This window comes from Theropithecus gelada, chromosome 14, assembly GCF_003255815.1.
Source record: "Theropithecus gelada isolate Dixy chromosome 14, Tgel_1.0, whole genome shotgun sequence".
Lineage (NCBI taxonomy): Eukaryota > Metazoa > Chordata > Mammalia > Primates > Cercopithecidae > Theropithecus > Theropithecus gelada.
In genome coordinates, this window is record NC_037682.1 from 34,687,027 (window position 1) to 34,700,743 (window position 13,717).

The 13,717-nt window shown below is 44.4% G+C and overlaps 1 protein-coding gene across 2 annotated transcripts in view; it reads left to right on the forward strand.

Annotated features, from left to right (window-relative positions):
- Window positions 1-1,026: 1,026 nt before the first annotated feature.
- Window positions 1,027-13,717, forward strand: part of MPPED2 (metallophosphoesterase domain containing 2) — a 178,037-nt gene continuing 165,346 nt past the window's right edge. The window contains exons 1-2 of one of the 2 annotated variants that reach the window (XM_025358380.1): window positions 1,027-1,965; window positions 7,486-7,734. In XM_025358380.1, coding sequence (XP_025214165.1) covers window positions 7,607-7,734 — 128 coding nt within the window. In that variant the 5' untranslated portion in view covers window positions 1,027-1,965; window positions 7,486-7,606. The remainder of the gene's footprint in view (window positions 1,966-7,485; window positions 7,735-13,717) is intronic. The other variant, XM_025358381.1, reaches the window with a different exon arrangement.

The following is a 13,717-nucleotide window of genomic DNA, read 5'->3' on the forward strand; positions in this document are numbered from 1 at the left end:
CTACTCAAGTCACAGAGTAAGGGAAACAAAACCAAGCATTCCTTCAAAAACGTGATTCTAGTCAGTGTTCGCTGATGGACTAGAAAACAAAAGAAAACAAAATGTAAGGGTGCCCCTATGCCCCCATCTTTGGCATCCTTTAATGTCAGTGTCACTTGTTCTGATTTGTGCTGGGCAAGGAAAGACACTGTTCTTTCCACCCCGGCACATTTGACAAGTACTGACACTCTGGGCATGCTGTAAAATAAAATAAATACATTAGTAAGACCATTTCCCTTTTCATTTCATCCTAGGCATAAGAGATGGGTTACTTAAAATTCAAGTGCCAGGAAAGCCCATTGTAAAGGAAATATTTTCAAGTGAATTCCGTTTGATCTTTTTTTTATAGGGGCTCCTACAAGCGTCTCTCCCTTCCTCCCCAGACCCTGGAAACCAATTAGTCTCAGCACAGAGGCCACAGACCAGGTTGCAATGGCTCCTTTTTATTTTTAGGGGATACAATTTCAGCTAGGATGTCTAGTCGATTGTCACATAGTATACTTTGCACACTTCTCTCTCTCACACATATACATTGGATTTCCCTTCGGAGAATGCACAGCTCTTTCAGTCTGACTCCTAGAAAGGAATTAGATCTGGTTGCTGTCCCAATCTTTCAGCAATGACAATGGCATAACATCACAGGGCCACCTCATCTTTCACAGACAACCCTGCCAACCAAGTTTTCTGAAAGCCTTCTCTCCCTTGTTTTCTGTCTTCCAGCATTTCAGCGGTATTTCCTTTCCTTGTGGTGTTTGTTTACAATTCCGAAAACATTTTCTTCCATTTTCCAAAGTAGCAGACAAAACTGGACTAACTTTGATTTTTAAAATGCTTTTGACGTGCTTATCTTTTGGGGAAAATTTGATCCAAAAGACGAAAATGGAAACAATTAGAGTCTTTGCCTCTCCTCACCTTCCTGTCCTGAACCTGCCTTAATTCATGGAGGTGAAAAAAATGATCAGCTGGGTTGGCCTTTTCTTTCTCAGCAACATTGCAGAGAGAAAGAGGTGAGTGTGTGTGTGTGTGTGTGTGTGTGTGTCTGGCGTGTTGAAAGGCTTGGGGGAAAAGGAGCACAGCTCTCCCCCAGGAAAGCCTCAGATCAGCAGATGGGAGGGAACCTAAGGTCGCCTTCATAGGTCTGAGTGAAGTGTCCCAGCCGCTCCCCTTACGCCCACGGTGAGCCCTGCGTCCTGGAACGGTGCCAGGACTCCTGACAGAGCCTGGCAGGTCGGTGGGTGGGGGGAGCTGGGTGTTCTCTTTGCAGAAGAACACCATTTGGGAGAAAGATCCCTTATTTTCCTGGGGCATCGTAGCCTGCCTTCCTTCCCCTATCATTTTTTACGCAGATCACACTCATGATGATGAACTTGCAGCTCAGCTTCCTGCCGCCTGCTTGACCCGGGAGCACCAGCAGGCTGCCGGGCCTCGCCCTCGGCTCCCTCCTCCTCTCGAAACCCTGGGGCTTCGGGGCACCGGTGGGGGTCCGAGTGGGCAGGGACTGCAGGAGAGGCGTGCAGGGGCGCGGGGTCCCGCCGGGGAGCGCGCACGGAGCGGCGCCTCAGCCGCCCTGCTTCCTGGAGCTGTGCTCCTTTGACCCCAGTGGCAGTCCCTGTCACTGCACCGCTCGCGCTCCCTCCGGCTCGCCGCGCCCTCGCTCCCTCTCCTCGCCCCCTCGCTCGCTCTCTCCCCAGATCGAGGCTGCTCGGGTCCTTTCTCCCCCCGCCTCCCTCTAGCGCCGCGCCCCCTGGCCCCCAGCCCCAGCCTGCGGCGGGACCTCCGGGGTCGAAGGTTCTGCCCCGCCCGCGCCCCTCGCCGCCCCCGCGCGCCCCCAGCGCTCCTCCAGCCAGCTCGGGCCGCTCAGCTATGGATTGCCTGCTCGCCGGGCGCTGAAGGCATCCCCGGGACCCGGAGCGCAGCCCGGGAAAGGTAATCCGCCCCGGGAAGGGAGGCGGAGGGCGGGGGAGGGGGAGGAGGCGGCCGGGAGCCTGGTGCCGAGCGCGAGAGGAAGGGAAAAAAATGCACACACAAAGCGGAGCCCGGGTGAGAGGTGCCTTGTCAGAGGCGCGTGCGAGGGGATCGGAGGCTGCGGACCCGGGCTGCCCCGGTGCCCCTGACATCCGCACGAGCGGGCGCCTCCCGGGCAATTCGGCGCCCGGGGAGGGCTGATTTTCAACCCCTGAGCGAAAGCAAATTCTTTTTTAGGAGCTGTCTTCCCTCCCACTCCCCATCCTGCGCCTCTTCTCTTCTCCCCCACCCCCTCCAGCCATCAGCCCCCCGACCTCTGGGGGTCCCCACCTCTTCGCCCCCTCCTCCGCCGGGATTTCTGAGGAGGAAAGGAGGGGGTATCGGCGAGAAGCTGCGGCGAAAGCCGGGCGACGGAGATGGGGGTGGGGACGAGGGCTCAGCGAGCTGTTTACTAGAAAGTCCCGGGGTGATGTGTTCGAGCCGCCCCGGCCTAGGCCCGGGTGCATTGTGTTGGCCGGATCCTTGGTCTCCCGCGGCGGCCCGAGGCCAGGTGCAGTAACTAGGGGAAGGCGCCGCGCAGCTTTGTGCTCGGGCTGCACCCCGCGGCCGCCCCTGGGGCCGCCCGCGCGCGCCGCTCTCGCTCGGGGCTCTTTCTCACCCAGTCCCCGCGCCCCAACCTCACTCTCCGCCGCTGCCTGGGTCTCCGCGCTCGCAGCCTGCGGAGCGACCCGGCGACCCGAGCTGGGGTCGGGGCTAGGCGACGGGGGACGAGTAGCCAGGAAAAGTAACCGTTGCCGCCGGATTTCTTCTCTACAGAGGCAGGAGTTTCCTTGCTATTTACGTGTAACAAGGTTATCTTTGTAAAGCCTTTGAATTACGGGGTTTTGCGGCCTAGGAGGTGAAGGGGGCATTTTTCTAGAGGCTCAGGAGCGGGTTGGAATCCATCAGCAAGAAAATAAATTAAGGATGCCCCAGTGGAGTTGATTTATAATAGTACATCACTACCCCCCTCTCACACACACACCCCAAATTAAGTGCAAATGCGAGTCGTGAAAAATGTATAATTGATTTGAGATGTTGCAAACAAACACAAACAGGTCGGGGGGGGGAAAAACAAGCAAAAGTTTAAGTGAAAAAAGATTTCAAAAGAGGGGGAGATCCCGTGGCCTCCACACCCCCTTCCAACGCTCTCTGGCTCCCTCCCTTCCTTTCTCAGCCGTTCCGGGGAAGGAACCTGGCAGCGCCCAGGCGCAGAGCAGGGAGGAGGCGGCGGCCCCGGGCTCGGGCTCCGCGCTGTGGGTTCGGGGATGCCAACGCGCCCGGGAGGCTGACGTCGGGGACGTGGGGCTGTGATGCCCGACCGAGGATGGCGTGGTGTCAGAGCCATTGGCCGCCGGTGGTCATCAATCAACCCAGAGCTAGGGAAGAGGGAGAGAAAAAAGATAGGCGTCCAGCGGAGCCCGGGGCCGCGAGCGCTAGCGCCAGCAGTGCCAGCAGGAGCGGCGGCCGCGGAGGCAACGGAGGTGGCAACGGGGGACTGAGCGAGTAAGGCGCTGGTGCTCCAGGAAGGAAGGGGAAGTTGTAGCCGGGAAGAGCCAGCCGTGAGCCTAGAAGGGCAGGGCGAGTGTGTGTGTGTGTGTGTGTGTGTGTGTGTGTGTGTGTGTGTGCTGATAAAGCCTCCCCCCCCAACCCCGCTCCGCGCAACTGCCCACCACCCTAGATTTAAAACAAACAAACCAATCCAAAGTAGAGAATTCCGCGCCCCCCACCGCCCCACCTTATATAGACTCCACGAGTTGCCAGAGGCTCCGTAGAAAAGTCTTGCCCTCCCTCTCCGAAAGAATGTGTCACCCGGGTGTCCGCAGTGCTGGAGACAAGTTCAGGTGTAAGTGCGGTGGGAGGGAGGGCGCTCGGTGGACAGAAGCACGTGGAACTTTATGTCAGCATCCCCCAAAAAAACCCTGGCGGAGAAGCCCGCCGGGAAGGCGTGTGGGCATCGCTCCCAGATACAGGGATGAGTAACTGGAAGTGGGCATAAAAGAGTAGGGGCGTGAGTTAAGAACGCACTGGATCGGCGCGGCAGAGGGAGGAGAGAGCGAAATTTGGCGGATTTGGAGCAGGCAAGTTCCAAAGTCCCGCCAGGCTCGGTCGGGAGATTTTGGGGCAAGTGATTAAAATGAGCATTCCTGTTGAAACGAGAAAACCGCGGGCTCTTTTCTCATAGGCTGTGCTGGGCAGTGCAGGGGTAGAGAGGTCATGAGTTGTTGCTTTGAAAGTTTTGGTAAATTGGACTTCTGGTGTCTAGGAGGTGGAGACAGTTATTTAATTCCTCAGCTTTTAATCCCTTTATTGCCAGGCGACTTTAAAAGGTTTTCCAACTAGATTCCTGGAAAAGAATATTGCTAGTTGTACAGCTTAAAGGACAGAAGCGATTGCTGTCTAGGAAATGCAAAATGTACTCACATGATTTTCTTTTTAAAGAGAAAAATCAAACTAGCACCAGCATGGCAGTGTCAGTCCCTTTTGGATTTTTCTTTTGGCTTCTTGATATTTCGTCCTGGGTTCGTTTGTTTTGTGGAGCAAGTGTGTTGAAGTACAAAATGAAAATTTACGAAAAGGTTAGCGCTGTCTTTAAATATTGCGTGTGAAAAGTTAAAGTAAGTGTGAAGAGGGCGAGATGCACCAAAATCTGATCATTTGGAAGGTTTTACTGCCTAAATGCACATCTTCTTGATAGTTGTAAGCAGTGTATCATTCTGTCTTGTTTCAAACTCTCTCCACATTTCTCAGGTTATAGGAAGTGGTTTTGTCCATTGTCTCTTGTCTCAGAGTTACAAAAAGAAAAAAAAAAAGTCTTTTCCAGGTGTTTATGTTTAAAATTCTTAGGATATGTTCATTTTGAGATACGGGTGGGGGTGAACATAGCATTTTTAAAAATAAGCCTTTTCTTGACTTGTCTGTAAAGGTGCTGTGAAAGTTTTGAAGCTCTCTGCCTCAGTCTGACATTTTCTTCAAAGGACTCCAGATTAAAGAAGATAGACGCTGCAGGTGCACTGTTTCGATAAAACATTTGAAAGGGAACATGGCAAAGATGAATTCAAATGAGGTGCCAGCCACCCATTTAGCCTTTCAGAGTTACAGGGGCCTGTGCTTGCTGATGAAAAGATGTTCTATTTGTCTTCCTGGGGCAAAGGTGCAAAGAGGCATAGATGTTCACTGATAGAGAAGGATGACTTTAGGATCAAGCGGACCATGTAGAAGTGCAAATTGATCAGCTGCTAAGTTCTGTCTCTTCTTAGCTTCAAATAGTAGAACTTGGGTGGGTATCATGCTAACTGCTACAAGTCATTGCTTAGATGTTTAAATATTAGTTATGTGTATTTTATTTCTAGGCCACATTTGCTTGGTTTAGTGTGTTTACTCCAGAAACATTTAAAATCTTTCTAGTATTGGGTGCAGAGATTGTTACTCAGAGGTCACAGTGGTCTAGACATGAATTTGATTTCCTTTGCTTCTTAATGTTCAGTATTTCACACAATAGACATTGATGGAAGAAGGAACATAAGAATTGTCAAGTAATTTTTACACCACTCTCTAATTTATGCAAACACTAAGTTCTCACAGTCTGAAAATGTGTATTTTTCCCCCTCTGTGCTTTGATGGCTAACATTCTTTTTAATGACAGTCATTTCTATAACAGGAAGATGTTTTCATTTGTATTTACTTTTCAGCGCCACGCAATTATGCAGTTTTGCGCTTCAGTAGTGTCTCGGTACTTTGTGTCTCAAAAGAGAATTACAGTACTTAGAACAGGACTGCAATTTGAAGCAGGTGTTGTGTTTTACTGTTATGCAAAATAACAGTAAAATATAATTGTGGGAGAAATTAAGGAAACAGCTGCAAACTTGGTATGAAAACTGCTACATTATGATTTGTAAGCAGTTCTTATAGATATCTTACATCAGAGGAGCAGGGAAAGATTTTAATTTAGTTAATCCTACTGGCCTGGTTGTCTGTCATCTGGTGCTTAAAAGACTCATACCTCCCATGAAGTCAGGAAAAAGAAAGAGAACCCAAAGTGACACTTTGTTTAAAATGCCAGAGCATGGGGATTCATCTCTTGGCAGTGCACTTGACATTAGGAAGGCAGGCAGGGTGGGTGTTATTTAGCTTGCTTTGCTAATATGAAGAAGGCAATGATTTGAGTAGAACACTCTGGAATTTCTTAGCCCAGCTAGCATATGGAGGACTACACAAGCCCCGGGTTGTAAAATAATAAAATAAATGGCCTATGGCAGGCCATCTGCCTTTTGCTCGATATTTAAGGTGTTTCATGCCAATTTTAAATCTAATCTTATTATTCTAAATATTTTTATTTGAAATAGCAGATAAGATTCTCAGAGCTTAATGGTGCACACGGCAAACCTATTCTGATGTGGAGCACTTAAAGTAAGAGCATGGGTTACCTAAGGGTTACCCAAGGAGCGTACTACGGATTCTTCTCTACCGCACTGATCAGTTGCAACAACCTGGACATGAGAATTTGCTTCCCTCCGCCTTTGCACACCTACCATAAAAATAGACATCTTCATTTCTCAACCCAGTGCAGCAAATAATATATTGACATTTATGAAAAAATCAGAACTAAAGGAAATTTTTAAAAAACGAAACCAACTACTGAGAATTATGTTGCACCAAGAATGAGGTGGCAGATATAATGGCCGCCCTTCTTTACCGCTCCATCGGGGCTTGAAGAAGGGAGGTAATGAATACATTCAAAGTGGTGGTCCAGACCTGGAGGTGTTTGGCTTTCCCCTGAGTGACTGGAGTGTTGAAAGAAATGACATTACATTTAACAAGAAGGATTTGCCTTACCACAAGGTTCTGGGCCAGAGAGGAATGCCAAGCATTGCCTACCTATGTATTTTGGGAGCTGCTTGTGAAAGAAAAAATATGTGTATTGTGTGGGTATTATGAGCATGTTATAGTTATACACATGTATTTGTTATAAGTACAACATTTTAAATTCTTATCTGTCATTGAGTTATATAGCTGTTTTAAACATGGAGCTTTCAAATGATTATATGACACCAACTTTGTAAAGACCAAACGTTCCAATTAGCGGGAAGGTCTGGAAGATTCCTCACTTTGAGCGCAAACCATGTATAGCCAGATGCCATGGCAACTGTGGATATGCCCCTTCCGTAATTCACGTTAAGTGCCATAATTATAATTAAAGAGGAAATCTTAGTTTGAACTCCATTGAGATGATTTGCTAGCACCCAGCAATGATGTATAGAGTGTACTATCCGCTTTGAAGTGCATGAAGGGAAGAGAGATGGGAACAGTTGTATCCACGAGCCAACAACACATATTCAGATTTTCCCTGAACTAGTTTCACATCTAGATGTTAAATTTATGTCTCTTAGAACACCCTTTTTCTCTTTGTTCTCATTTTATATACATTTTTTTTTCTTTCAGAAATGCACAGCGGTATTGATGAGTAGATCCTTGGATTCAGAGGTTGGCTGAAACGCACCATGCCTGCTTCCATCTTTTGCTCTGTAAAGTTGTGAATTGCTCATGCCTATAGGGAGGAAGGATGGCACATGGGATTCCTTCTCAAGGCAAAGTTACCATAACGGTGGATGAGTACAGCTCAAACCCCACCCAGGCATTCACGCACTACAACATCAACCAGAGCAGATTCCAGCCTCCACATGTACATATGTAAGTATCACTCATGAACTTAACAAAATTAGCAATCAGGAAAATAGAAAGAAAAAAAAGAAAAGCATTCACTCTTAACTTCTGCTAGGGAGACTAACAGGTAAATGATTTACAAATCAGATGGGTATCTGTGGTTTCAAATACAGCTCAGGAGGAATCCCATACATCTGTGTAACATTTCGAATTTTCAGAGCACTTTCAACCACAATTTGACATTAGATTTTCAGAGCCTCTGAGGGCTGGTGGTTGGTTGCCCATATTTATAGATAAGAACAGAAAATAACAGAGAGGTTAAAGTATTTGCAATGCCACACAGCGAATTTGCCTGAGACTCCTGACCCCTAGTTAAATTTGCTTTACATTGTATTGCTTGCCTCCATTCTGAAATATTTCTTTAAAATTTCTCTAGTTTTTTTTTTTTTTTTCCCACACCTCACCCCACTACCCCTTTACATTCAGCTGGGAAATAGGCCTAATTGGGACTAATTGTCCAGCTACTGCTAGATCCATTGTCTTGCCTGTTGCTAGTGAAACGTGTGCTGCATGCTGTACGACTCAAACAATATGGGGAACAAAGGAATAAGGGACAGTGGAACAGTTGGTTCCAGGAACTGTACTTTTCTCTCACTCCCTAATACTATTTAAGTCATGTTGAGGTTTAAACTGTTTAAGGAACAAAGTGTGGCAGAAACCCAGAGGCAAGGATTTCGCAGCACCTGGTTGCACATCAGCTTTTTTCTGGTCCTGTGCTACAGGATGTGCTGGGCTTTCAGCAGAAGGGAGCAAAAGGTCACCATCTCTCTTGTTTATTCAAGGCCTGGTGCTCATTCTCTATGAGACCCTTCCAATGTCTAACATGAGTCTTTCATAGTAGGACTAAACCTCTTTGAAAACTATTGTATAGTCAAGATAGAAAGGAGGTTAGGACTCTGTTGACTGTTTTTACCACTCCTGTAAGAATTGAACTTGGGGCATGTCCAAGTCACAAGCTTCTTTTTTAGTAATTGTTTTATGTGAGCATTTAAAAAAATAGTAGGACACCCCAAACACACACCTGCCCCCCTGGAATCTAGAAACGCTAACCAAACAAAAGGGTCTTTTCCTTGACTGCCTGGATATTAGTGTAAATACTAGGATGTTGCTTTGCAAGTATATTCTGGAGAGCGACTCAGTTACCTATGATGAGATTTCTGCAAAGCAGCCGTTCTAAAGCAACATGCCTGAGTGACAAAAAAAAAAAGAAAAAAAAAAAAAGGAAAAGACAATCATTGTAAGTGGTTACTGCTAAACTATTTGTAAGAACTTTAAACTTTCTTTAAATGAGTATATATTAATGATTATGAAGGATCGCTAACATGATTTTAAGGAAAATGTTTAAGATGAATAAAGTTTTTCTTTGTTAAAATGGCTTTTCTGAACAGTAAATATATGTTCAATTCAAATATTCTTTTTATTCTACTGTTTCTAGTTATTTCTTTTTCTTCAAATACACTACAATATTTGTGTAAGCCATGCTTTAGAATAGCTTCAGCTCTGTTTTGCTGGTGTTATGTTTTTGTATTAAATAACTACAAGGAACTTTGTAGATGCTATTTCCATTCAGGCAAAAGAAAGTGTGTTTTGCCCAGATTCCTTGGAAAATGACTGCTGGGGAATGCCGGCTTAGTTCTCAAGTCTGCAGACATCTGCTCACTTGTTCTTGGCCTTAAGATTCCACTTGCAACCTGTGAATGCACATAGATATTTTAAAAATCACGTAACTTTAAAGTTGATCTGCTTATATCTAGCCATAACAAATTTGAAGGATCAAATTATACCTCTTTTGAAAAAAATAGCTTCAAAATGGGGCAACTTAGACAGCTGTGTAGTGCTTTCACCAGACTCCCGATCTTGGAATAGAGGATTCTTCACAGGCTAGTTCCAGTGTGCCTTTTCACTTTTATCGCCAATGAGGGTTTCCCATTTGAACCCTCTGCTTCAACCACACAGTTTTGGCTACCTGTCATCTAGACACACCTTAGTCCCTTCCATCTTGGTGCCACTGTCATCACTGTTTCTCACAGCTGTAACACAGTTACACTCTGCTCATCAAATGCCTCAAAGCCAGATTAGGCTCCTCCACTTAAGCCATTCCAATCCAAAATGATCATGCCTGCCCAAGTTACTTGGCAACACTTTATACCACCTCCATTATTTTTCTTTATCTGTCTATCTGTCTACCTACCTGCCTGTCTGCCTATCTGTATCTATCTGCCTGTCTGTGTCTTATTCTCTTAATTTTTTATTTCTTAAAGAAAGGCTTGTTTTTCTGAGCAGGTGACAGATGCTCAAAGTCACTGGTCGATTGATCCATTGATTTGATTATGCCTTGGATAGAGTGATTGGATTGATGCTTGGAGATTTTCATTGGAATTTTTCTGTCAGTTCTTGACATTTGGAATGTTTTTATGATGGTGCGTATTGTCTGGAGGCTGGCTTACCTTTTCCTTGGCTTCACTCTTTCTTGCTTGAGAACATGCCATTGTTTTGTAGGCTTGATGGCCTCGCACAGTGACTGGCCTGTCGTAGGTGGTCAGGGATCTTGGTTGGATGCAATCATGTCATATTTCTGTTATATTAAGAAAAACAATTGGCCTTAATCTAATTAGAAACTTTAGTTGGCTAGAAAATATCTATAAAATATTTAGTCTAAAATGTCTTCAGGTTTTCTGAAAATTTCAACATATCATGGCAGAACTTTGCTCCTCTCCCCAAGGTAAAGATATTTTGTCTTTCCCACTTGCATAGTTGCTCATTTATTTTGCACGGATTGTTAAATTATTTGCTTCCTTTTTTCACTTGCACTTGAGATTTCTGAAGACCCCTGACAGATCACCTGGATTATAGTTAAAAATCCTATCCCTTTAATGATGTCTTATTTTCTTTCCTACAGCCTTGTGGTGGTAGTTGGGGTTTTTTTCACCTTAATTGGGAAGAGCTCACTTCCCATTTAATTCAATTAGTCTCAGCTCAGCTTTGTGACTAACGAATTTTCTTTTCCAAGTCTCAGTTTACTCATATGTAAACATTTGCACTAAATGATGGTTAAGGATCTTTTTAGCTCTGACTTGCTAAGATTAAGATTGCAGTTAAGACAATGTTTATTTGCAAGACGATGCTATTAAGGAAACAAAAATAAATAAGACCCAGTCCCCATTTTCATGAAGCTCATCCCTGATTTCAGAGCTGATGTTTCAAACAGCTTTAAGAAGCATTGGTTTAGTTTTCATCTCTGAGTTCTGACAAGATTACCACCAAGCTCTCTAAGAATGACTGGCTTGAATCTCTGCTTGTTATGTAGGGAAGTTTTTTTTTGTTTTTGTTTTTTTTTAAAGAAAGCAATCCTGTATGACCTTGGGAAAGAAAATTAAAGCACAGCTGGAGTTGGCAGAGCAAAATTTAACCTAGAATTTGTGTGCCTTGCTTACCCAGACTCTTGAACATACTAATAGATGTCATGATTGAAACCCAGCAATTAACAGGGCTTCATTTTTCCACAACCCCTTCATCTTTCCCAAGCAGAATGTTAAGAAAAATTATTTAGTATTTTTAATGATGGTGAGAGGAGGTGCTGAGGGAGCCAGTGTAGGTCTGAAAACACCATAAAGATTTTGTATGTGTTTCATGATCTGAGGCCTAATCAAATGTTACAAAACTTTATTAGTAGGGGATTCAGCCATCTCAGTTTTAGCACTGAAATCCGTGTGTTATTGGAACGCCTCAGCCCAGTGAAAACCGGGACAATAGGATACCCTACTGAAGTTAATTCTTCATCTTTTTCTTTAAGGATTGACGACTAGGGAGCTCAAATCAAGTTTTCAGTTTTAGCCACTTTCCTTGTTTGCACCTTCTGTTGTTAACACCCCTCGAAACTTACTCTGTGCTTGTTCTTTTACCCTTGTTCTATGGAGGCAGGGTAGCATAGTGGTCAACATCACCTGTGGAAACAGATTATCGGGTTTAAAATTTGCTTGCACCACTGACTAGCTGTGTAACCAACTGTGGAGAAATACTGTAACTTCTGTATGTTTTATTTTTCTGTCTGTAAGATCTGGACCATAAAAGTAATGTCTATCTCAAAAGGCTGTGGAGGATAAAAGAATGAAACAGTATTACATGTTAATGCTTATACATACATAGACTATGCTCAGTAAATGTTAGCGGTTATCATTAATAATTGTTTCATTGATTCTGGGTTTTTAATTTTAAACTGCCAGTTCATTTTGAAAAGCAGTGGAGTGTATATAAATGAGTAAATAAAGTCATTGCTAAATCTTGTCCTTTCTTCCTCATGGAGCCATGATCAGCAAAGAGTCATGGAAACTTTTCTGGGTGGGATTTTGGTTTGTAAAGGTTGGCAAGTGTCCTGGTTTAGTGCCTGTCAAGATTATAAACAGCCTAGGAGTGTCTCATCCACCTCCAGTTACTCCACAGGAGTGGCAATCCCAAGGGGAGATGGAATCTTGTGAGCTGAGTGCTGACTGGTTGCTCTCTGTGGAATCACAGTGGCCTTCCTCCACATAAGCTGGACCTAGGTTCTCTGTACCTGAGTCAGTTTCTTAGACTTCCCACCTCTATCTGTGGTTAAAACAGAAACATCAAGCGCTAACTGTAATTAACCAGAATTGAGTGCAAAAGGCACAGTTTGGGCTGGGGAATGAGGACAACATATATATGGTAGCTGAGAATGTGGTCTGAAATCAGCGATCTGTATACAAATGCTGATCCTGCCAGTTACTGGCGTGGCTGGGTGACGATGGAAAAATTGCTGAACCTGTCTTCTCATCTGTAAAATAGGTTTAATGATCCTTTAATATGGTTGTGAGCATTAAATGAAATGATACATAATGACATACAGTGCCCAAAAGATACCACTTGATAAATAGATTCTATGATAATATTTATGGTATTGTCTACCAGCTGATGAGCATGAGTTAAGTTGTTAACATTTTCCTTTCTAAACTACTTGGCTATATGAAACCTGACAAGTCCAAATTGTTTTATTATTGTATTGTGTAGTATCTGTCAGTGTTGCTTGGCCATCGCTATTAAAAAAAAAATCTGTAGCTTTTAGGGTATCTGGGTGATTATTTCATGCCAAAGTATTATAAGATTTTGTCGGGCCGGGCGCGGTGGCTCAAGCCTGTAATCCCAGCACTTTGGGAGGCCGAGACGGGTGGATCATGAGGTCAGGAGATCGAGACCATCCTGGCTAACACGGTGAAACCCCGTCTCTACTAAAAAATACAAAAAACTAGCCGGGCGAGGTGGCGGGCGCCTGTCGTCCCAGCTACTCGGGAGGCTGAGGCAGGAGAATGGCGTGAACCCGGGAGGCGGAGCTTGCAGTGAGCTGAGATCCGGCCACTGCACTCCAGCCTGGGCGACAGAGCGAGACTCCGTCTCAAAAAAAAAAAAAAAAAAAAAAAAAAAAAAAAAAAAAAAAAAAAAGATTTTGTCTGATCTGAGATTTCATTCTTATTCAGTTCAAGAATGTGGTAGGAAGTAACTCTTTGTTTTAGTTCTGTATTAGATATGCTTGCGTACAAAAACAGTGTTACAGAAGAGTGTTATAGAAACGGTGTCATTTGGCTAAATAACTATATAAAAGTGTGTGGAAGGATAAATAACATTACTGGTGATTATCTAGGGAATACATTTGGAAACGAATTTGCAGGAAGGAGTGTTGGATAAGGACCTTTTACTCTTTATTTCTTGTACTTTTATATAATTTGAATTGTTCTTATAACAAGTATTTAACACTTTTATGATAAAAACTTTTTTTGAAGATTGATAAAAAATGTAATTTGTCTCCAAGTCCTTATGCTTTGCCTGTAACATTTGCTTTAAAGTCTTGATCTGATGCGAATCTTCTATTTTATTTTGTCCTCACTTTCTTGGGTAGCACTTTCTTCTATTTTATATTGCAATCAAGGAATAGGCCAAA